The sequence below is a fragment of the Symphalangus syndactylus genome, chromosome 17, assembly GCF_028878055.3.
Source record: "Symphalangus syndactylus isolate Jambi chromosome 17, NHGRI_mSymSyn1-v2.1_pri, whole genome shotgun sequence".
Taxonomy (NCBI): Eukaryota; Metazoa; Chordata; class Mammalia; order Primates; family Hylobatidae; genus Symphalangus; species Symphalangus syndactylus.
In genome coordinates, this window is record NC_072439.2 from 72791834 (window position 1) to 72815435 (window position 23602).

General features: G+C 42.0%; 1 protein-coding gene across 10 annotated transcripts in view; it reads right to left on the minus strand.

Annotated features, from left to right (window-relative positions):
* Positions 1-23602, minus strand: part of TNIK (TRAF2 and NCK interacting kinase) — a 409664-nt gene that overhangs the window by 104887 nt on the left and 281175 nt on the right. For all 10 annotated transcript variants that reach the window (XM_063621578.1, XM_063621584.1, XM_063621583.1 and 7 more), the window contains 5 exons: positions 20195-20249; positions 18126-18204; positions 9948-10123; positions 4459-4525; positions 665-869 (listed from right to left, as the gene is read on the minus strand). In XM_063621578.1, the coding sequence (XP_063477648.1) occupies positions 665-869; positions 4459-4525; positions 9948-10123; positions 18126-18204; positions 20195-20249 (582 nt within the window). The remainder of the gene's footprint in view (positions 1-664; positions 870-4458; positions 4526-9947; positions 10124-18125; positions 18205-20194; positions 20250-23602) is intronic.

Sequence of the window (23602 nt, forward strand, 5' to 3'; positions counted from 1 at the left end):
TCTGGGAAAGGATCTGTGAAACATTCTTCCTAGCATTCAGAGCATCAATAGGCAGGTCCTACTCTTCCATACTTGAAATTCCACTTATCCGCTTATTCACTGTGATCTAGTTAATACCTATGTTTCACCTGTCAACTACTGACCCATTCATTCATATATTAATTTACTCATTCCACAGATATTTATGAGGCATCTATGACATGCTAGAGATACATCAGGGAATAAAAGAGATAAAATCTCCTTATCCTGATGGAGCTTAAATTCCAGTAGGGACATTCAGGCATGTAAAAGTATATGTAGAGTATATTTGAAGGTGCTAAGGGCTGTGTAAAAGTAATAAGGCAGGGCAGGGAAATAGGACATGCTGGAGGGAGGGGCTGTGACTTTAAGTAAAGCTTAGAAGGTGCTGAAAAGGTGATATATGGGCAAGACAGGAAGGGGTGACGGCCTTCACCTGCTTTTCTGAAATGACCACACCACCACAAAAAGCAAGGGAAGCCTTTTGTTTGTAACAGCATTCAGGACTTATCTGCCCTTGCAGTCAACCTCTTTGTGCCTCTAAGCTCTGTGTGCTCACAGGTGGGATGTGGGCCCCCAGGGAACGCCTGGAGAGTGACCACAACTGAGAGGCTTGGGGTCAGAGGTGGCCCAAGCAGGTCCTCACCTCCTCCAGCCGCCGCCTCTGCTCCTTCTGCTCCTCAATGCGCTTCTGACGCTCGGCCAGCAGCTGCCGCTTGTGCTCCTCATTCTCCCGCTGCTGCTGCTCCAGCTGCTGCCTCCGTAGGGCCTCAGAACGCTCCTTGTTGGCCAGCTGCAGCCTCAGAAAGTCCCTCCGCAGCGTCGACTCCCCTGGCAGATTCAGGATGGAGCTGTGGGTAGGAGAGAGTGATCAGGATCCCACGTGGGGCAGGGGCCATGGCTACCAAGAGGCCTTGGAGGAGGACAGCAGGACAAATGATTCACCCACACACAGGAAAAGAAGAGCACAGGCTCCTAGATCCTCCGCTAATTCAATCATTCACCCCAAAGAAACAGCATCAGGATAAGAGACCTGCCTCCCTTTCAGTACGACTGTGGCCAACAAATGCTGCCTCCATCCACAGAGGGATGTCACATTCTCAGAGTTGTCACTTTCTCCAGGACTGTCCACACCACTCCCTCACCCTTGGGACGTGGCAAAGATTTGTTTTTAAAGACTTTAGCCAGTGTGCAAGCCATGGGCCCCAGACTGGATTATTTTCAATAAAAATGGACAATGGTGGGCAACAAGGGCACTCTACTTAGACAAGCACGGATCAGCCTCACCCACTCCACCCCCTCACACCAAACCCCATGAGGCAGAGGCCAGGCTGCTCCTGTGAAGCCATGATGAGCCAGCGATGGAAAACACTTGGGTCAAGGTCGACACAGAGCCAGGATCTGAGCCCAAGCCTGCTGAGTCCAAGTCAGGGTTTGCCTGACTATACCACACTTAAAGGGCTTGGTTTGGCTCTGGCCACAGCAGGTGCAGCTAGGACTTCAACCCAGCTCATTGGTTCCTAGATTCTGTTTAGGCAACAGTTTTCTCTTCTGTAAAATGGCAGTTGTACATGAATGTGTGTGCATGCGACAGAGATCGAGAGGACATAAATCAGTTCTACCTACTTTGCTGGTGGTCCTGGGCTGCCCTACTCACAGGTGAACAACTAAAAGTTACAGACTCCTTGATTCTGCACAGCAGCCTAAGAGGGAGCTGAGAAATGACTTCTGTTTATTCAAATCTAGCCCTTTTAATCTTTCTGGAAGCTTCCATTTGAAATAAATCTATTAAACACATATTTATGGAGCACCTGCTATGTGGCAGTCACTGTAGTAAGCTCTAAGGATATGGCAGTTGCTAGATAAATTCCCTCTTTAAAGTTATCTTCTTATGGGACACACGTACAAATAATTTCAGGTATTAACAGGCTCTATAGAAGACCAAAATTGTAATTGTTTGAGTGACAGTGGCAGGGAGCTGAGGTAAGCTTTGAGGCCTTACTTTAGATGGGTGGTCAGGAAGACATCTCTGGGAAGGAGGCAGTTGATAAAGAAGGAAGAACATTCCAGGCAGAGGGAAAAGCAGGTTTAGAGGCCTGAGGGGAAAACAGGTGTGCACCCTATTTTTGAGCAACTGAACACCGGCCCGGCTTCCCAAAGCAGAGTGAATGAGAGGGAGAAGGGTTTGACAGGAGGTCAGAGAGATAGGTGCGGGGCCACAACAGCCATGCAGGCACGGGAAGGTTTTATGCAGAAGAGCAACATGAGCAGATGTGTTTGGCCGCTGAATGGATGACCTAGCAAGGGGTACAGGGGCAAGCACAGCAAGTCAGACTGCTACTGCAGAGTGGTTCTGGGGTGGGTACACACCCAGGATGACAGCAGAGGGGATGGAGGAGGGAAGGAGCATTTGGGGAGAGAGGTCACGAAGCCTGCGGACAGATCTGACATGTGGAGTGAGGGATGACTTGCAGGTTCTGTCTTGGTGGCTGGGTGACGGTGGTAACGAGAACAGGAATGAGGAATGCTGGGGGAGGAGCAGGTTTGGTGGCAGTTAACAAGAGGACCAAGGATTGGTTTTGGAGAGTGGTTAGTGTGCTGTGTGAGATACTGCCATGAAAATACATAAAAAGGCTTTGTTCATGATGTTCCATAGACGATGCTTGGCGTCTACTAACAAGCCTTCTCTAAAACTTAGAGCCTTTGTGTCAAACTCTAAAACCCCAAACGATGGTGCTTATCTACACAGGCCACTTGCCCTGTGCAAAGGGGAGGGGGCTTGGGAACCCAGCCCCCCATGCACACGAGGATGCTCCATTAATTGATGTTGAATCAATGTCAGGAGATCTGAGCTGTGTTAGTGACTCAATCATTAACTCTGTGTGTGACCTGGTTGCAACCCTTAAGGTGTCACCTCATTTCTAAAATGAGATAACCATTGTCCTTTTCTATTTTTCAGGATTTTATGAAGATTAATTAGATGTGTCCATAAAAACAGGACTTGGACTTAAAGTATAATGATAAAAAAAAAAACCAACAACAGGACTTGGAACATAATCTTCAGCATGATATAATGACATGTTATAATTATAGAAGTGTTAAGGTACGGCTGGGCTGGCTCCCTGAGTGACTCCTAATATGCAGTTTAGCAAGTGTTAGAAAGACAGGGTTTCTCAGTTCTACAGGAAGTGGTCAGAAGGCTGACACAGTAAGATTTTGGGTAAGCTTTTGAACACTGGTGTACAACTTCTCTGAAAGCAGGGCGTTTGGTCCTCTGCCTTTCAGGAATGTTCATTTTCTATGTCACTACTTGGCAGTAATCTTCTTTATGTAGCTAAACCGGGGGCGGCCAACATGCTATGTATCAGATGGTAGGAAAGAAGTATTCAGTCTTTGACCTTGAGGAATCCTGTGGCAGGTGAAGAGAGAAAAACTGGATGGCTCTGAAAGCTCAGTTCCATCTTCTTATAGAAGCTTAGCAAGAACCCAGCTCAGTAGGTCTGAGTTAGCATAAAAAAAGAACACATGCTATCTGGCTCATTCTAGCAGTGGTTGGTCAGAAAGCTGTCCCTCAGTGGAACAGGAACTGATCCTTCTGGAGCATTAGGGTCCACTCCTTGGATGGCTCGAGGAGGGAGGCCACACTCGGTGAGTCTTCTGCTTGTGCAATTCCCCCCAAGTCTTACTTCACAGGTATACTGCATGACACCATGGGATGTGGGTCTGCCCTCCTTGACTTACCAAGCTGAATTCACTCACCAAAGATACATCCTGGCAGTGCAAGCACACTAACCTTAATTATTTACAAACACAGACTAGAAGAAAGTAAGAATCAAAGTCAAGTGGAATTCAAAATTTAGGCATGACAATAAAACAGCACTGGATTCTGGGGTCCAACAGGTGACAATAGGAATGGCCTAAAAGTATTTGTTTGGAATTTATCTCTACATATGATTTGATTTTCTGAAAATCACTTTCTCCTGGATTAGGCTGCAGTGAAAATACCAAGGCATGTGACAAGGACAGTGGCTGCCTGAATGGGCTTCTCAAAGGTATGAAGTAATGAACTGAATAACACAAGTCCGAAAATACCACTTAGGTCTCTAGAAAGTTGCAGTTTTAAGCATTTTTAGTCCTGTATTGCCCAGATAATTAGCCTTCTACCCATTCTACATGTTACATATGTAAGAAAACAAGCTCTTAGGATAGAGACCATAAATCTTCGGGGACAAGATAAAGAATATGCCGATTTCCACATTTTCCTAATGGTCTGCCTAGGGAAATTTTCCCAAATTAATGAGTATGTTCATGGGCAATAAATTAAATAAGACCACCCTAGTGGATTCTTAAAAACGAACCTATAAATCAAAAGGAAAGTGAATTTCACACAAGCACAATTCAGAATGTGAACATTAGAAGACTTGGCTTTTGCTCTCATACCTGGGCTCTCCTGAGTCATTCTCCTCCTCTTCTTCCTCGCTTCCGCTGTACTCATACTCTGTCTCATCTGAAGAAAGATCCCAGCATGTTAGTGCACAAAAAGATGCTATGGCTCAGTAAAGCCCAACCCCGTCTCTTATATATAAAAAAATAGACACCCAAAGAGTTGTGGTTAACACAGCATTGGAACAGTCTCCAGGCTTCTGATTTAATGGTTCCCATCAGTATATGAAATTAACCACATTCAAGGCTGTCTCGGCTGACTCTAGGTATCTGTCCCCAGTGCCTAATGTTCACATGAGAAGATAAGGAATTAAAAAATAATCCTTTTTAGTTTTTTTATTAATTTAATTTCAATTAAAAATAACTTGTTTGGCCGGGCACGGTGGCTCACGCCTGTAATCCCAGCACTTTGGGAGGCCGAGGCAAGCGGATCATGAGGTCAGAAGATAGAGACCATCTAGGCTAACACAGTGAAACCCCGTCTCTACTAAAAATACAAAAAAAATTAGCCAGGCGTGGTGGCGGGCACCGGTAGTCCCAGCTACTCGGGAGGCTGAGGCAGGAGAATGGCGTGAACCCGGAAGATGGAGCTTGCAGTGAGCCAAGATCGCACCACTGCACTCAAGCCTGGGTGACAGAGCGAGACTCCGTCTCAAAAAAAAAAAAAATATATATATATATATTTATATATATTTATTTATATATTTATATATTTTTATATATTTATATATATTTTATATATATTTATATATTTATTTATGTATTTATATATTTATATATTTTTATATATTTATATATTTTATATATATTTATATATATTTATTTATATATTTATATATATTTATTTATATATATATATATTTAAAATGTGTCTTGATTGATCCACTAGGGACAGTCCTTTAATTCAGCATAATGGGAAGCAGTTTACATGTGAGAATGAATAAGATTGAGGCTTTGCTTTGGAAGAGATCAAATCTAATATGTGAGATGAGTAAATATCAGCGCCTCCATGATTGTGAAGAAAGGGAGGGAATATTTAGTGGATATCTCCCACACCAGTCACTACTGCTAGATATTTTACTCTGTTCTCTCGTTTATTTTTCATAATAACCCTCCAAATTAGTGTCTATTTTTCAAGTGAGAATACTGAAGTTACAAGAGGTTAAGTAATATAATCAATGTTATCTCATTAATAAAAGGTCAATCTAGGATTTGGATTTAGAATTCAATTCAGAACTTTTCCAACTTAAGAACCAGTGTTCTTTCCAACATATTATATGCTAAATAGCAGTACATATAAAGAGCAATGAGATATCAAAGAAAGGAACAGCTACTGCCACTGGTCATAATGGAGGAAGAGACTTGAAGTCTTTGGAGAAAAAATGAACTGGGCTTTGGAAGGTCAGTGGCCCTTCTCCAGGCAGTTAGCAGCTGGCAGTTGAGGGAAAAGGACACGCTAAGCAACATATCCACATAAGTAAGGCTGGCAGTATTACAGTGCATAATATGTTCAGGAAACAATGAGCTGTGAGTAGTTAGGTGCCTGGGTGTGAGAAAAACCTTATGGAGGGAGAAAGGCTGGCAGGGATGAAATGGCTCACTGATTCTTATAAATGCCATGCTGAGAACTTTCCTATTGGCAATGAGGAACCCTTGGAGGAGCTTTTAAGCAAGGGAAGGTGTCACATTACTCCTATCTCTTCATAGCTGTAGGTTAATAATTACAACCTTGAAGACATTTGCACATCCCTAAAAAGGAACTGAAACTGCAATTTAGTTATGTTACCACCAGGAGGCAGTAGTCACGCAGTGAGAATGCTCAGATTTGATAAACATGCCTTGCTTTTCACACTAGCCATTAAAGAGATAATAAAAGAAAGCCAAAAGTTTGATGAGTTCAAGTGTATTTTTTAAATCACAACTTAGCTTCATACATTTAGGTATGTATGAAGCTTTCAGGCTACTTATTTTTAAAATATTAGTTCACCAAAATATAAAGAACCTGCATAAAGTATTTTAATGCTCTACACTAAAAATGAAATATTCCAAACTTTTTCAAAATGAATAAACAGATTTCAAAGTAAAAATGCAGAAATTTTATCTAATAAAGGAAATTACAGCAAGGAAAAGAAGCACACAATTATTCCAATTACTTCTACTCTCTAGGGTAAAGCCTTCATTTGTCAGGCTCCTCAATTTAATATTTAATACTTCACCAAAATTTGGTTTTGACTGCTTTTATATTACTGGGTTAAATTGGCATGTGTCAGCATATGTTAAGGAAAAAATATCAGGTTGAAAAAATCACAAAACAATGCAAAATAGAATTGCTTTGATTGATTCTACCAAAAGTTGGTCATAGAACAACTAAGTGAAAAGTAATATTAGAGCAAACTAAGTCATTTGACTAAACTGAGCAAATGGAATTAGATCTCATTTGATCAAACACCACTCCTTGGGGAGCAGACAAAAAGGAGACTAGAACTGTGATTCTAGTGGCCCTAAGCCTAAACAGGCTTAGAGTCCTCAAATTACCACATAACTCTCGAATATACCTATTCCCAAGAGTCTTACTTTTCCACTCTGCAGAGAACAAACACATTAAAAATGATCTATCTTCATGGCATGGTGAGCTCTGAGTCACATTCCAGAGTTTGTGCCCCGCAAAATGTGGAAACAACCTGAGGCACAGGCTTCACTCACTTTTATTTACACCCCAGAGGGAGATGGGTCATGAGTTCTCACAAAGTACTCTGAGTAAGTGATGAAAAAGTATGAGTCAATAAGTAATTGCCTAAATAAGAATAACTGATATTTACTGAGTGCATCTATGTCCTGGACATTATGTCAAGCATTTTAAAGGCATTACCTCATTTAATCTTTGCAACTATTCGAGGCAGTAGATATTATTAGTATACTCTTAATCTTATTTTAAAGATGAGAAAACTGGAGTCATGTTCACATAACTGACAAGGGGCAGAGTTAGAATTTGAACCCAGAATATGAATCTGAAAACAGTCTGAGCCTTAAATTATGCTATATATTCACAGTATAATAAAATGTCCTTTTGAGAGAAGTTAGCATTTAATGGTTGCATGTCTGACACACTGCCCTAAAATATGCCCTTAAAAATTCTGACTTCATGGAGTAGCCCAAGACCACCATGGACAAGGAGCAGTTGAAAAATCAGTCCTGGAACTTTTGAGTTTGACCTATGTATTTCTCTTCATGCCTAGTTCCTCCAGCTTGGGCTGGCCTCCCAGCTCCTTAGGGTCTAATTGACATCTTATTAACTGCAGATGAGCCACTGTTTTGGCCTAGCTTCACAACCTCCCACTCCTGAGTCTAAGCTGATCATACACTCCTTCAAGTCCCTGCTAGCTGCAAAATAATTCTTCCCTGGGGCTGGGTTTGGTGGCCCATGCCTATAATACCAGCACTTTGGGAGGCTGAGGCAGGAGGATTTCTTGATTTCAGCAGTTCAAGACCAGCCTGGGCAACATAGTGAGACCTCGTCTCTACTAAAAATTAAAAAAAATATAAAATTAGCCAGGCATGGTGGTGTGCACCTGTAGTCCCAGCTACTTGGGAAGCTAAGATGGGAGGATCACTTGAGCCCGGGAGATAGAGGCTGCAGTGAGCACTCCAGCCTGAGCAACAGAGACAGAGCCTGTTTCAAAAAATAAAAAATTAAAAAAGTGCTGGGTGGGTGGCTCATGCCTATAATCCCAGCAATTTGAGAGGCTGAGGTGGAGGATCCCTTAAGGCCAGGAGTTTGAGACCAGCCTGAGCAACAAAGTAAGACCTCATCTCAAAAAAAAAAAAAGGAACTCTTCCTGGAACCTTCACTGAGATTCTCGCCTCCTGCCTTAGCCCTCTGCTGATCTTACCTCTCCAATCCAGTCTTGACTTTCATACTGCTCACCGCCCCCACCGCTAGTCCCCAGCTTGTGTTATGGGTATTAACTGCAGAGGCAAAGAAGAAAGGAAATGCAAATAACAGAAAGGCAGCCTCTGTCCTGTCCTGTGGACTACCCTCCGCTACTGCCTCTGAACTGAAGAGGGGAGAGAAATGGAGAGGAGGGAAGCAAGAACAAGCACATCACCATGTGCCTCCCCTCCCGTCCTCAGTTTCTGGTCTTCCTCTCTACTCCCCACTCACCACACTGTTAATGCTCAGCTTTCCAGCCTCACACTGCCTTTCACTGTCATCCTCCCAGCAGCAACCCCCTCCTGCTCTCTACCCAGAAAGCCCTCACTGCTGTCCTCTCCATTTCTCCCTTCCCATGCTCTAACTTGCCCTACCTCAGAGTTAGCCATTAAACCTGATCCAGACCATGCAAGTTTTTACCTTGGTCATGGTGCAGTTAATATGCTAGTCAATCTCCAAGAACAAGTTTGTCTTCCTTTAGAAAGGTACTGTTTCCTCAAAGATAAACCCTATGCCAGAGAGGCACAGGGTAGGGGAGTGCTGGTGAGAGACACCATACCGATGATTATGGCAGCAAGCGCACAATGTAGTAGAAATTAATGGTGAACCTTAGCCATGACTCATGAGTTGTTAATTGGAAAGCAGAGTTCAAAAGTGATTCTGAAATTACTGGTTTCAAAATTTGCCTAATCAAAGTTTACTTCGCCATATAAGAATCTTGCTCGTTTCTAGAAAATGCACTCCCCTTACCCATCCAACCTTAGTTTCACTTTTCTTTGGCTTGCATTTTCTGTCTCATTTGGCAGCTCACCTCAATGTTCCCTAATATATAGTATTAGCATACCATTTCTATGCTAGTGAAAAATGTAAGCTTCCATTCAAAAAGGTAGGGCACAGTCTGAGACCCCAAGTTTGGACTCATGTTCTTTCAGTGATGCAGTGAAGAGACAGTGACATATAAGAGCTAGAGTCACAAAGATGTGTTTTTGCACATATAAGAAGTGTGTTAAATGAACTTCAGCTCAAAATCTGATGTTCCATTCAGCAAGCCTGGCAACCTAATGATCTTTTCTATCACTGCAACTATAAAAAAAATTATTTCTGACTTCTAAATAACAGAATTAGAAATGAGCCTCAGAGCACATAAATTTAAATGTTGAAGAATGTCAGTACAGAAAAATGTCAACTAGATGAATTTTTTTCTTTAGGTTATCTGTCTTCTGTAGAGTTTTAGTCTTCTAAACATGAATATTAATTTGAATTGAGAAAATCACTTGTCATATTAAAGTACTTCATAGTATCACTCAACATGACTTTGTTCAGTGCCTGGCAGAGGTAGTGTTTCTTGCAGTTCTGTTTTTTTTTTTCATGAAAGATTCTACTTCAATAGTCTCACGCCACTGATGCCCAGAGGCTGTGGTCTCAGAGACAGCCCCTCACATTAAGAATAATGCAGGCCCATTTGAAATCCCCATAGTCACCTCCAAATACATCAAGAGCCCATGATTCACTCCATCTTTTGTTTCTGCTGCTGAAATACAAATGTGCATCTAACCTTTTTCTCCTCGCTTCTTCTTTGTTCTATCAATATGGTCCTTGAGTTGAATGCGGACCTGTCGCTCATTAGGTTGGTCTCGTATAAATGGATGCTTCATCAATTGTTCTGTTGCTGGTCGCTGGCTGTGATTCTTTACCAAGCAGCTCTCAATAAATGACTGGAATTTTTTTGACCTGCCAAACAAAAGAAATGAATCCACAGACAAAACGGTGATCCAAAGAAAAGCAAACGTGTAATTTCTGAAATGCTGGGACTTTTTTTTTTTTTTTTTTTAAGGTCCAATTGGCTGGCATAGGGATCATCCGCTAATCAGAAAACAGGTGTAGCACTATATTAGGCATAATGGGTTCAAAGGCATCATCATCATCATCAACGTGCAATTGAGGTAGCAGAAGGTAGTTATGCACATGAAAGCATTTTTGCACAATTTATATGTAACATTACATAGCAGACCAAAAGGACGCAGGGAAGAAAAAGACCCCTATGGGGATCACATCTAGAAGGGCTATTGGAATAAGGAAACCATAGCTGGGCCTTAAAAAATTAGGAGAAAATCACTCTGGGGAAAGGATAGTTCAGATATGTAGGAAATCAGTGAAAAACTCAGGCTAGGATGAGAATAATATATGTTGGGGGACACTGAGATGAGCCACTTAAATAAGGCAGAAAATGCAAGCTGGAGAAAAGTAAAACCAAGGTTGGATAGGTCACAGGGAGTGCATTTTGTAGAAATGAGCAAGATTTTTATATGATGAAGTGAACTTTGATTAGTCAAATTTTGTAACCAGTAGTTTCAGAATCACTTTTGAACTCTGCGTTCCAAGGAATAAGAACATATAAGAATATGTGCACCTTTGTCGTTAACTCAAGGATTTAGACATTTAACTTTAAAGAATTAAGTTCACACCCAGACGCAAATTTATCTCCCTCTAGAAAGGCAATATTTCCTCAAAGATAAACCCTATGCCAGAGGCCTGGCAGGGGAGAGCTGGCGAGAGATACCATACCTACGATTATGGCAGTAAGGCCACAATGTGGCAGAAATTAATGGTGGACTTCAGCCTTGATTCATGAGCTGAGCACGCATGTTCTTGCTGAAAGTTCCAAGAAATTGTTCAGAGTCATCAATAATTAAGCTTATGACTCTATAGCATGCTTTTCCAAGGCACTCCAGGAGACCTTGGTGAAACTCGGGTCACCCTTCCTGTCCTGCCCAGAGCAGGAATGATCTGTTTTGTGCTCTCTGTTGCTCTCCTGTGGTGCACAGAGGAGATACAGGAGTGGATCCCAGGATTGAGCCTTCGCCCAGCAGTCGCTGCATACATCCTCTTCAGGCCTGAGAGGTGCCCTCACCACACAGAACAGAATGCGGGGCATGTTCTTCAACACTCAAACATGGCAGGGCACTTCTGTATGCACCACTCTCTAGTGCTGCCCTGGTCAAAGCAGTTTTTCACTTTATTCCATGTTTTTAAAGTACTGAATCACTGGAATTTTTTTTTCCACTCTTAATTTCTAAGCTACATTCAAACTTTTAAAATATTTTACCCAGAAGTAAAGGTAGCCTACTGTGCTTGGGGTTGCCCCAGGATGAATCAGCGTTGGCCACACTGTGGACTAGAAATAGTGACAGCAGGACACTCTATGCACCTCCTTGTTAAGTGCTTCCGTGCATATCCTTGCTTCTTCACAATGAAAATCATCAGCAGCACCAACGTGCCTGAGCCATCTTTGCATCATGAGCACACTACCTGAGCTGCGTGCTTGGTGCATGGGTGAATGCATGATGAAGGTTCTGGACAAGAGCTGCAATACGGCCACCTTCAAGTCTGCACTTTTGAGGGACAGAAAGGGAGGTTTGGAGAGCGGATATTCTTTTCTTTCTCAGATCAATCAAATCAATCTGTGGAGGCATAAATATGATCTCATCTAAGAAGAAACCTTGCCAGAAAAATGTAATGAAATAAAGGACACTCCTAAGGAATGAACTGAAGAGAATGAGGTTGACCTGCATGAAGATATAAACAAACTCCATACAGTACTTTTCCAGGTAGAAAAGTCAGTATTAAAAAGATGAGAACAAAAATTAAGACAGAAAGGTATGAAATATTTACAAGGAATATAAATGGCAGTTCTCTTTTTCTTGCTGGCAACTAGAAGCAAGTGCTTATTATTATTATTTTGAGATAGAGTCTTGCTCTGTCACCCAGGCTGGAGTGCAATGGCATGATCTCAGCTCACTGCAACCTCTGCCTCTCAGGTTCAAGTGATTCTCCTACCTCAGCCTCCCAAGTAGCTGGGACTACAGGTGTGTGACACCACACCTGGCTAATTTTTGTGTTTTTAGTAGAGACACGGTTCTGCCATGCTGGCCAGGCTGGTCTCAAACTCCTGACCTCAGGTGATTCTCCTACCTCAGCCTCCCAAAGTACTGGTATTACAGACATGGGCCACCGCACCTGTCGGAAGTGCTTGTTTTTTATAAAGTGCTCAACCAACTATTAGAGGTTGATAAATAAAAGAAATCACATTCAATTTAAAAGTGAGATCCAGATTTAATAGAATGTACAGTCTATTCCCTGATATTGGCATCTAAAAAAACTGTCAGAGAAATCTCCAGATCTCCAGAATGGAATAGTGTTCAAGTTTAATGAGATTAGTTATTAAACAGAGTCCTTTTTCCCAGTATGCCTTGCTGGGAGAAAAACTCAGAGATATTCAAGAGAATAACTTTGGGCCTAAAAGATGGGCCCACTTATGCAGAACTACAAAGCTGCTAATATATTTCATATCTTCTTCAAGTGGCGCCCTTTGAAGAGAAAATAATGTTTACTTAAAATGAGTCTTCAAAGAAGGATTCATAGTCTCTTATTTAAGTTAGCATGACCAAAGAATCAATATGCTTAATTACACACTTATTTAAGAGTGAAAACACTTCACCTATGTTGAATATTACCTCACTGTTTGCTGAGTGTTCTAATGAGTTTAAAGTACATTTATATAACTTTATTGCTTGAATCTCTGCTGATAGTAATTTAGTTCTGTCTCTTATAAGATAAAAACACCTAAGGTTAGCAAAACCAATTTCCCAAGGGTTGGCATGGAGAAATAAATGGTAATGATTGGTACCTACAGTCTGAGAATACTAGTTCTACTATCAGAGTCACTAAATACTTTATCTTCCCAGATTGAACCTGTTTATATGTTAACTTGTGTTGGGGGAATTCAAAATGCTGGAAAGATTGTTACATTAGCCATTATAATCAGTTGGGTTAAAAGTTTTTGGTAATCATCAGACTCCCTAAATGCAATTTGGCCTTAAAATTTGCATCGGCTCTGCCCTATTTCCAAAAGCTACCCTCTTCCTTTACTTGGAGTTGCATCACTTACTAACTTGGACAAATTACTTAACTTCTGTGTGTCTCAGTTTCCCTGGCCACATTCAGTGGGGATATTATTAGTACTTATCTCAAAAAAAGTTATGATAAGTGAATTAATTCATGTAAAATATTGAGAAGAGTGCCTGGCATCATAAATGTCATATATGTGTTTGCTATTATGATGATGACTATGATGACATTGCCCCCAGCAATCTCTGAGCATCATTGGGCTTAAGGAACACAGCATCCGCCTTTAGGACTGAGGAGCAGAAATCCCCACCTCTGGCTAGGTGTGGTAGTTCACACCTATAATCCCAAAGCACTGGCTGAGATGGATGGATTGCTTGAGGCCAGGAGTTCAAGACCAGCCTGGGCAATATAGCAAGACCGTCTCTTTATAAACAATAGAAAAAAGTAGCTGAGCATGGTGGCATGCACACCTGTAGTTCTAGCTACTGGGGAGGCTGAGGCGGGAGGATCATTTGAGCCCAGGAGTTTGAGGCTGCAGTGAGCTATGATTGCACCACTGTACACTAGCCTGGGTGACAGAATGAGACTCTGTCTCTAAAAAAAAGAAATCCTCATTTCTGTTAAACTGAGTAAACATAGAGTTCTTTAAGGGAATTATTTCACGTATTGGTTAAATAGCTTAGCAGGAGGAGTCAACTGGGCTGTTATCTCCAAGGAGGCTGCACAAAAAGGTTAATTTTTAAAGTCTGTGTAATAGTTTTCAGCTGGATTTTAATAAAGTCCAAAGTTCAAAGTCACATTACTACTAGCCAATTCAGTCTATTTGAAGGAATTTCTGATATTTGCTTTGTATTATTATTATATTTAGAAAACACACACACACACACACACACACACAGAACTTTGTCATATCTCAAAAGTCTGACAACCCACCAAGCATCAGAACTGGTGCCTCATAAAATAATGGGGGTGATTTTTAGCCTTGGAGCAAAAGCAGGAGGCTGGGTCCAGGCTGGTTCTCCCAGTGAGGAGGCTAGAACTCATGCAAATACACCACTTAGCCTCACTGGGCTTCCACACCTGCATCTGAAGCATGAGTGGCTTGGACCAGCAGAGCTTGTACATATAAGCAGTTATGATTTTTCTAGTGATCTCAACTGAGTGCTGCTTTGCCTGTGTGGGTTCTTCAAATTTAAAAGGCACATGACAGATTCACTGTCTTATACTTAATGGAGCCATTCCTATCCTTCTCCAGAGAGTCCTGGAGGGAAGCAGTGACACTGAGTATACTTGTGAGGGCAGGTGAGTGTGGATGAGCAGGGTGGCAAGAGAAGGGAGGAGAAAATCTTTTGAAGGAGATGGTTTACCTCTGCGAGTGGAATCTACCCACGCACAAGAGACAGGAAGAGAAAATGGGAATCCCAGTCTTACTATTCACTTGCTGGTGCTGATATGGAGGTAGAGGGTGAGAGTATCTTTGGTTTCCTCTGATTCCACTAAGGTTACAACCCTCCCAGAAAACTTATTATTAAATGGCTGAGCTGCCTGAACATTCAGTGGTGCCCTAACTTCATCATCCCATACCACAAAGGCCTCTCCTCATCATACCAATAGGGAAGGAAGAACTGGGCTCCTGTGAGTGATGGTGGTCACCTTTTCCTCCACGATGGCAGTGGAAAGAGCAGTGTCAAATCTTGAAGGCACAAGTTAAAAAACAAAACAAAAAGAAAGTGCACACTAAGAGACCAGTTTATGCCTTGTATGTTGTAGACTCAGTCATGTTGAAAATGATGCTTTATTGAATGTTTGCCATGAAAACAGTCCATGGCCCTGTCTCAGCAATGGCGCCCCCTTTGGTCAGGTGTTGATATATACACTGAGAACAATGCATTTAACCCGGTAACTCATTTAGGTAGAGAATAGCTGGAAATAAAAGAACATTTTGGAATTTTGTCTCTTGGTCAGAGGAGGGAGTCCTTTCCTTTTAAATAATTAAAATAAAAAACATAAAATGTTTCATTTCCTCTCAAACACTAGAGTCTATTAAAGTAAACCCTAACTTACTTCAAATCACTTTGGACCTGCGCTTTCAAGATAAAATACTCTGAAGTGTTTGAACATTTTCACTTAAAAACTGGTGGAACTGTATTGCAGAGAAATGGAAGCCATGTCTGCTGTCAAGTATCATGCGCCTGGAGGCTGCACCACCACCTCTACAAAGGCTGGATTCGAAGTGTGAAATGGCACATTATCAGGGCTTTTGTTTCCCCAATCACTCTCTAACAATCAGGTTACTTTTCCTTTCCCTGACAACACGGGACTTGTTCCCATAGCTTTCCCACTCAGTTTTCCTTACACATCAGGGAAAGGTGTGCAAGGTGGCAAGACGAGATGAAATTGGCCTGGACTTCTCAGTGTTTCCAAACTTCTCCTGCTCCCTCCAGCATTATTAAAATTAGTTGTCAAAGGTTTGAAGCTGAAAAATCAGCCTGCATTGTCCTAAATGTTTGTATTTCTCAAACAAGGTCAGCACACCGTTGATCTTTTTTGGGTCTCAGTCGGTGAAAACCGACACTGTAGGGCAAAGGCTGTGGGGTCACTTTTCTGTGGGGTCAGGTAGGTCACAAAAAGGGGTAGCGCAGACCATGGTTAAGATGAAAACAGCAGATGTGGCCAGGTGTGGTGGCTCACACCTGTAATCCCAGCACTTTGGGAGGCCGAGGCGGGCAGATCATGAGGTCAGGAGATCGAGACCATCCTGGCCAACATGGTGAAACCCCGTCTCTACTAAAAAAAAAAAAAAAAATACAAAAAATTAGCCGGGCATGGTGGTGGGTGCCTGTAGTCCCAGCTACTCAGGAGGCTGAGGCAGGAGAATGGCATGGACCCAGGAGGCGGAGCTTGCAGTGAGCCGAGATCATGCCACTGCACTCCAGCCTGGGCAACAGAGCGCAAAAAAAAAAAAAAAAAAAAAAAAAAAAAGAAAAAGAAAAGAAAAAGAAAACAGGAGATGTATACTAACCAACTGACACCAGCTTCTGAGTTGGGGAGAGGTGGCAGCTGGAGGAGAAGGACAATCACTTGTCCTAAATGGGAGCAGGAACTAGCATCTTTGCAGGCAGTTCACTGCATCTTTGCAAGAAAAAGGCCAGAAATCTAAATGTAATGCTCAATTGACAGATTTTTAAGTGTTGCCAATTAATACACATATTTTTAAAACAGGGTATATGACCATAGTGTGACAGCCAAATGCATCTGTGGAGGGCCGGTTTGTCCTCCGCTATGGAAAAGCTCGGAATACGTGTCCTGTAACAGTAAAGGGAGACAAGGAGAAGACAGGGCAGGGAACAGGGTAAGTAAAGCCCACTGTATACACCAGACTCAGCTCAGATGTCAAGCAGGAACCTAGCAGAGGGCTTTGTGGTGTCATTGTCACTTCCAGGGAAGAGAACTGAGCCAGTCTCTCTCCCTGGGAGTCTGATCCAGGGAGAAGAGAGGAAGCAGGGTGTTGGGGTGCTTTGCCGATCACATGATGTATGACACCCAATGGGAGGGCTGTTGCTGGGGAGAGAAGGGTTGTCTTGTACAACAGTGACCCTCTGCAGAGGAAGGAGGAGCAGGGAATGCTCTGCCTCCTTGTTACCAATAGCAACTCTCACTCCCCTCGCAGGGCCCGGCAATTCTGAGGCTGCCATCTCTTTTCTGGCTGTTTCCTTCCCTCTTTCTGTGCAGCATGCCCTTTCCTCTGTTCCACCAGGGTGGCTCTCATTATTAGATGACTGGTGGTAATTAAGGCTGCCCCCTGTATGGTAGAGGTGAGCCTGTGGGTGGGTGGGAAACATGAGGACCCCAGTCAAGCGCCTGCTCATGAAGGGCTATGGAAAGGGGCAGAAGGATCCTGTCCCTCGTGGTCTCTCTGCCCAGGACTTATCTCTAGAAAAAGGATAGGAGGTCACAAGTAGTGCAGGAATTGACCTCAGGCCAAGAGTAATCCGAGATTCAAGAATGTATCAGGGAGGATACACCATTTCCATAGGAAGAAAGGAGGAAACAATGAATTTTGGTTATGGAATAATAAGATATAAAGATCCCAACTATATAATTATCCCAAAAAAGTCAAACATCCAACATCTGGCTTAACCTGTAGAACTGTTTCCCAAATGTCAGTCAGTCATATCCTATCAACATAATTTTTGCCGTACCTCACACCACTCACTCATACTAGTATTCACGTAGTAGTTTCCTTTAAATTAAGCCACCGTTTTATGTAAGTTTATTAAAAGGAAAAGTTAAATCACTGCCCCAAATAAGAAGCCAGTATCACCTGCCATATGTGAAAACAGTAGTAAAAACAAAAAAACTGCAAATGCTTATACACGTGCCAGAGAAATAATCTCAAACATTACCTGGTATGTATATGCACTTACGGAATGATTGTTGTAAGGAATAGAAGAGAAATCAGCCAATCTAACAGGCTGACTCTCTAAACTATCACCCTCTCTGATAAGATGTTCTGTGCTGCCAGGAAAGATATGACTTGGAGTTATAAAGTAAAGAGCTTTCATGTTATTACTTGGGCTTCACTTACCCATTTTGGCTAATAATTTCTTACCTTAAAGGTGGGGGAATAAAGACTTGCTGTACAAACAGTAGATACTCAATATATACTTTAAGATGAACGACAGCATATGGAAAGTAATTCACCAAGTCATAATACATGTTAGTCTCATTCTATCAGCAGGACCTAGGGATTAGAGCTAATCCAGAATAGAATCACAAGAAAACCTCACCCTTAGATCTGCAAAACATTGAAGACCAAACTCACCACTTCTTAGACTTCAGCCGAGGCGCTGGGTTCCGGGGGATGAGGAAGAGAGCTCTCATAGGGTGCATGTCACAGAGAGCTGCAAGAGACCAAAACAAGGGCCAGCTACAGTTAGAGGCCAAACCCAGGCCAAGCCCGTCTTGGCTGTGCAGATAATGCTGCCCAATGACCCACTGAGTTTACACACCACCAGTGAGCATGAAGTCAGAATATCCAAATGCCTCCATTTGACGAGCATTTGAAAGATCCAATGTCCACTTATAGTAGTCTCATAAAATACAACATGGTACACATAGCTACTGCTAACATTTCTAGTGAATACATGTTTACTTCATATTTAAGGAAACTAAGTTAAAGGGTCAACAACCAGCCATCCTTGCTGTGAATGGCCACCTGACATTTAAAGTAAATAACATCAGATGACAACTACAATGGAGATGGTAAGCTATTTTTAATTAGTAAAAGCCTAAGCCATAAATAAAAGGCATTTGATTATCCCGTCTATTTCTTACACATCGACAGCTCCTCCAAATGCAATGTTATCTACACAGATTTTTGGAGTCCAAAACACCAGCCCCAGAGCCCCATTTTCTCTGTTTCCAGATATCTCGAATGGCTTTTCAGTTTTCATAACGGGTTTTGTTTCATTTTGTTTTTAAATTCACTGGCCCCAGGCAGCCCAGAGGATTAAGTCACACAGAGTCTGGCAGAAAAAGTTATAAAAAGATCTCATCTTGTAAATATGGCATATCGTTTATAGTGAAAGCACTCATATGCTCTTATTTTAATAAAATATTGTATTAGCTTACTTTTCGAACATCTGGGAGAATTTCGACTTTGTAGCTAGAATAAGAATATATGCTCCCTAAAAGCCAAAGGATTCTGTGGGCAGAAGTTTATTTTTAGCCCTGCCTACCACTCATCAAGAATGATAATATGGTTTAAGACTGCAATATATTATTTTTCTGATTCACACATGCCTATTAGCATTGTGAATGAGGGCAATTTTGTCAACCAGCACTCCAAATCAATCGTGCTACAGATGAGTTCTACCAATTCTAGACTGGGAAGAAAACGATGACAACCTGAAGGTAAAAGTCATAAGCATAACGACCTGTCATGCAAATAAAGGGCCTATTTTTGTTCTGGTCCTTTGAGATGCAGACACCAAGGATATTACTGGGTAAATTACTATGTGAATGGAAACAGGAAAGGAGCCAGGCAGTATGGGAAGTCATCAGATTGCCATGCAAGTCTGACCCTGAGTGAAGGAGAGAGGGAAAAAAGGTAGGTGGAAGGGTCCCAGATGGTCCTGCAGGTCTTGCGAAGTCACAGGGGATTACTTGGGTGAAAGTTGCCTACAAAGGAATCTTGTGTCCTCCAGGAAAGGGCCTGCCTTAGTATCCCCACTGTGCTAGGTCACTGGTGGGGAGTGGCCCTTGAAAGATGCGGCCTGGTGCCATTGCAGCAGCTGGGGCTGACAACCAGTTACACTTCCTATATGGAAATCTGTGAGGCACAGTCTCATGACAGAGACTCTCTGCCAGAGCCAATACTCCAAATCTCAAGGAACTGAGATTCTCAAGACTGCTGGAGCCCTAGCCACTCTGCCTCAAATAGCAGGGATATCTAAAATTTTAAACATCAGTATTTTAAGAGGAGTGATAGCCATTGAGTGGAGTCTTTGTATAACCTGTGCACTGAAAATTAATTTTGGATTTTCATACATTGGAGTTTTTATAGTCTTGTGAGTTGGTCACAGTTTTATGTCAGGTGAGGAGTAGTCCAAGAATAAATGATGTACAGAATCTGTAAAACAAACAAGACTCCCCAGAGTATGCTTTCTTTTTCTTCCTTTCTTTTTTCTAATAAAAACAGGATTCTCCCACTGCTCTGAAATGAATGGATTCCTGGTTGATTTAAGATGATTCTGCTTTCTAAATATGCCAGCTTGAATCCATGCAGGGCTCGGTGTAGTGGAAGTAAAGCAACTGCAGCTCCTGGCAAGGAAACTTCAGTACCTGCAGAGGAGACCAGCAACAGATTTCACCCCAGAGGAGGGTACTTACGGGGAGCACCTTCTGCCATTTCAATGGCGGTGATACCCAAAGACCACAAGTCACTCTGAAAAAGAAGGGGCAGACACACACATAAATTTAATCAACAAAGGACAACTTGGTTAAACCTGGTAATTGCTTCAGAACTGCCTGTGAAAGTCATTCAGTTGTCTGTTTACAAACCTATTTCTTCCACTAACCTTCAAAGCAGAAACAGTCTTACTCACTTTTCATTGACAGTACCATTCGTGGTGTCCGGCACATGGCAGCTTATCAATAAATGTATGAAAATTGAATATAAAAAATTTTAAATTAATTCGTTACTGAAATTTATCTGTGGATTGAACCATATGAAATTGCTGTTATTTGACTGTTTATAACACCATCACTGAGCTATAATTGTCATATAATAAACTGTACGTAAAGTACACCATTTGATAAGGTATGACACAGGGATCCTCCTGTGAACCCATCACTACAATCAAGACAGTAAACATATCCATCATCCTCCAAAGATCTCATTTGCCTCCTTCCTTTCCTGCCTGAACCCATCCCCACTCTCCTGTCCCTAGGCAACCAATGATCTGCTTTCTGTCACTATGAATTAGTTTGTAACTTCCAAAGTTTTGTATAAGTGAAACAATATATGTGGTCTTTTGTATTCGATCTCTTTCACGTAGAACAATGTTTCTGAAGTCCATCCATGTTGTAGTACATATCAGTATCTCACTCCTTTTGCTTTCCATGGACACAGTATTCCTTTCTGTGGACATATCACTGTTTTTGCATTTGGACTGTTTCCAGTTTGGGCTATTACAGATACAGGTGCTGCAATTGGTGTACAAATCTGAGGGTGTATGCTTTTATTTCTTTTAATTAAATACCTGGGAGTGGAATGGCTGGATCAGATAGTAGGTGTTATTTATATTCAATTGTTTTAACTACAAAAACAGCAATTTCATATGGTTTTACCTAATAAGATGAGGACAGGGAGACTTTTTGTTGATGGCATTCACTGATGTCTCTCTTGTGCTTAGAACAGAGTTGGGCACAGTAGGAGGAACTCAATATATTCATTGAAAAGATAAACAAATATTGTCTATTTTGTGAGTAGACTGTATGTACAATAGAAGCCAGTATCTTTATATTATTTCTTGTGCTCAGACTGACTTTTATTCTCTGAACAGAATTTTCCAGGCTAATGCCTCCACTTCTACCTGTACAATCTCCATCTCTAATAATATTCTCCTCCCATACTCTGTCTGTGGCTCGGTAGTCTCTAAATATTGCATGAGAGGGGGAATATCAAGAGATGGGGAAAACCTGGTTAGAAAACACCAAAAAGAGGCTTGCTGCCTCAGTTTCACAGCAGATTGGTAAGAAAATCTAGTATCAAATTTGGTTCAATGGCCCACATCCTAATATAGATAAAATTTCATTTCAAATACCTCATGCATGCTGTACATTTTTCAAAATTCTCTCAGATTAGGGTGATCAAAGGTAAGTTTCCTTGCTATTGCCATCAAACAAATGTCAAGGCCACATGAAAAAGAGATGTAACTGGAAGAGAGCGTCATAAAATTCATAACCTTCATGCTGAGTCATTCCCTAGAACTAAGTTTCTCAATATCCTGTGAAATGACACTCAGGGCTGTTCAGTAATTGGGCAGAGGCCTGCACAATGCGGAGGGGGCTTTCTAGGGGGTCTAGCCTCTTGCCTAAAGTGCAGTCTACCTGAGAGCAGGTGGCTGGGACACATGTGTAACCTCACACTAGGAGCAAGGGGGATTCCTTCAGTGTTACCAGTTCTCAGTTCAACTGGGAATAGCAATGCACCTTCACAACACCATCGTTCTAAGACTCCAGGGAACTGTCTGCATACAACACAACTCACAAAGGCAACTCTTGTCCCTTCTCTTTGTTATGTTTCAAGATGTACACAAAGATTTTCATTAAACGCAATCTGCACCCCATGTTTCTCTGGCCTAGCAAGAGACTGAGTTTCCCAGAGGCTCTTGGCCTCGCTTAGTGAAGTTATTTCCAGAGCTGATGGGGGAGGCTCAGCCCATCTATTACAAGTTGGCTCAGGAGCAATAACTGGTAAAGACAAAAACGCAGTTCTATCGTACCTGGGGTTTTATGGTTGATAGACAAAGGTAATCATTTGGGAACATGAGAGAAACACTGAGTCAGTCATTCGCTGCTCAGGAGGCTTTAAACAGGAAACACAGCAAGAATAGTCTGGAAATGGTGGGTTGGCTCTTAAGGTCCCTGTGCTATTTCGATAAGACTCTAGTATCTCCAGGCCTTAGTAGTTCTACCACCATTTTCCCTAAATCCCGAGGAATTGTTTCTATAGTGTGAAATAAGGCACAAGTAAGAAGGTGGCAGCCAGGCTCTATGGCCCTAACTGCAACAGAAGGGTCCAATTTAAATGGCTTTCAAGTCCAGGAAGCTTTGGGCTAGGTTGAAAACCAATACATATGAAAGAAAATGATGGTTCTGGGGTAAGAAGAACTCAAGGCCAGGCCTTAGGTCAGGGAGAAGGAAAATGTTCAGAAGGCCCAGACACACTTCTGCCTTTGGATCTTGACTCAAGCTGTTCCCTCTGCCTGCAGCACCTCACCAGTGATGTGCTAGCTGACTCCCTCACCTCCCCAAAGCCTGCTCAACTCCTGTGTTGTCAATGAGGACCACTGGGACCTCCCCCCAGCACTGCTCATTCCCCTTCCCCATATTTGTTCCCCACAGAACTAACCAACTCTAACATACGACACATTTATTCATCACTAATTTACCATGCTTTGTGTTTATTGCTTGTGCCCTTTACCTCTAACACACATACATAAGAACATAAGAGCCACAGAGCAAGGATCTTTGTTCTGTTGTGTGATGTATCCAAAGTACCTAGAACAGTTCCTGGCACACAGTAGGCCCTTAATAAATATTTATTGAATGAATGAACAAATGAAAGATACATGAGAGAACGTAGCAAAACCTAAGTGTTCTAGGGCTGGTAGACTCTTTGCAGACCATCTAGCCCAACCTTTCATTTCACAAATAAGGGAAAGTGACTTACCCAAGATCAAAGAGCCTTAGCAGCTGGTTTTAAACTGAGCTGGGTCTTCCGCTTCCTAGGCCAGTTCTCTTTTAACTAGCATCACAATCTAAGGACTTGAGTATTCACCATTTTTTCCCCTTATCATTTTTGTTATCAAAATGCATTTTTAATCCGTAAAATAGTTACTTCAGATTCCTACTTTGTCCATAGGTGACTGAAGGTGCTGGCAATTCAATAAAGCTACTGAGATTCAGTGAGGTACTCCAGTTTCATACTATAAAACTGGCCTCAATTTCCCAATGGCAACATGGATTGGTAGAAAGAAAGAAACAGGTATTGACTGATTGATTGAGATGAGG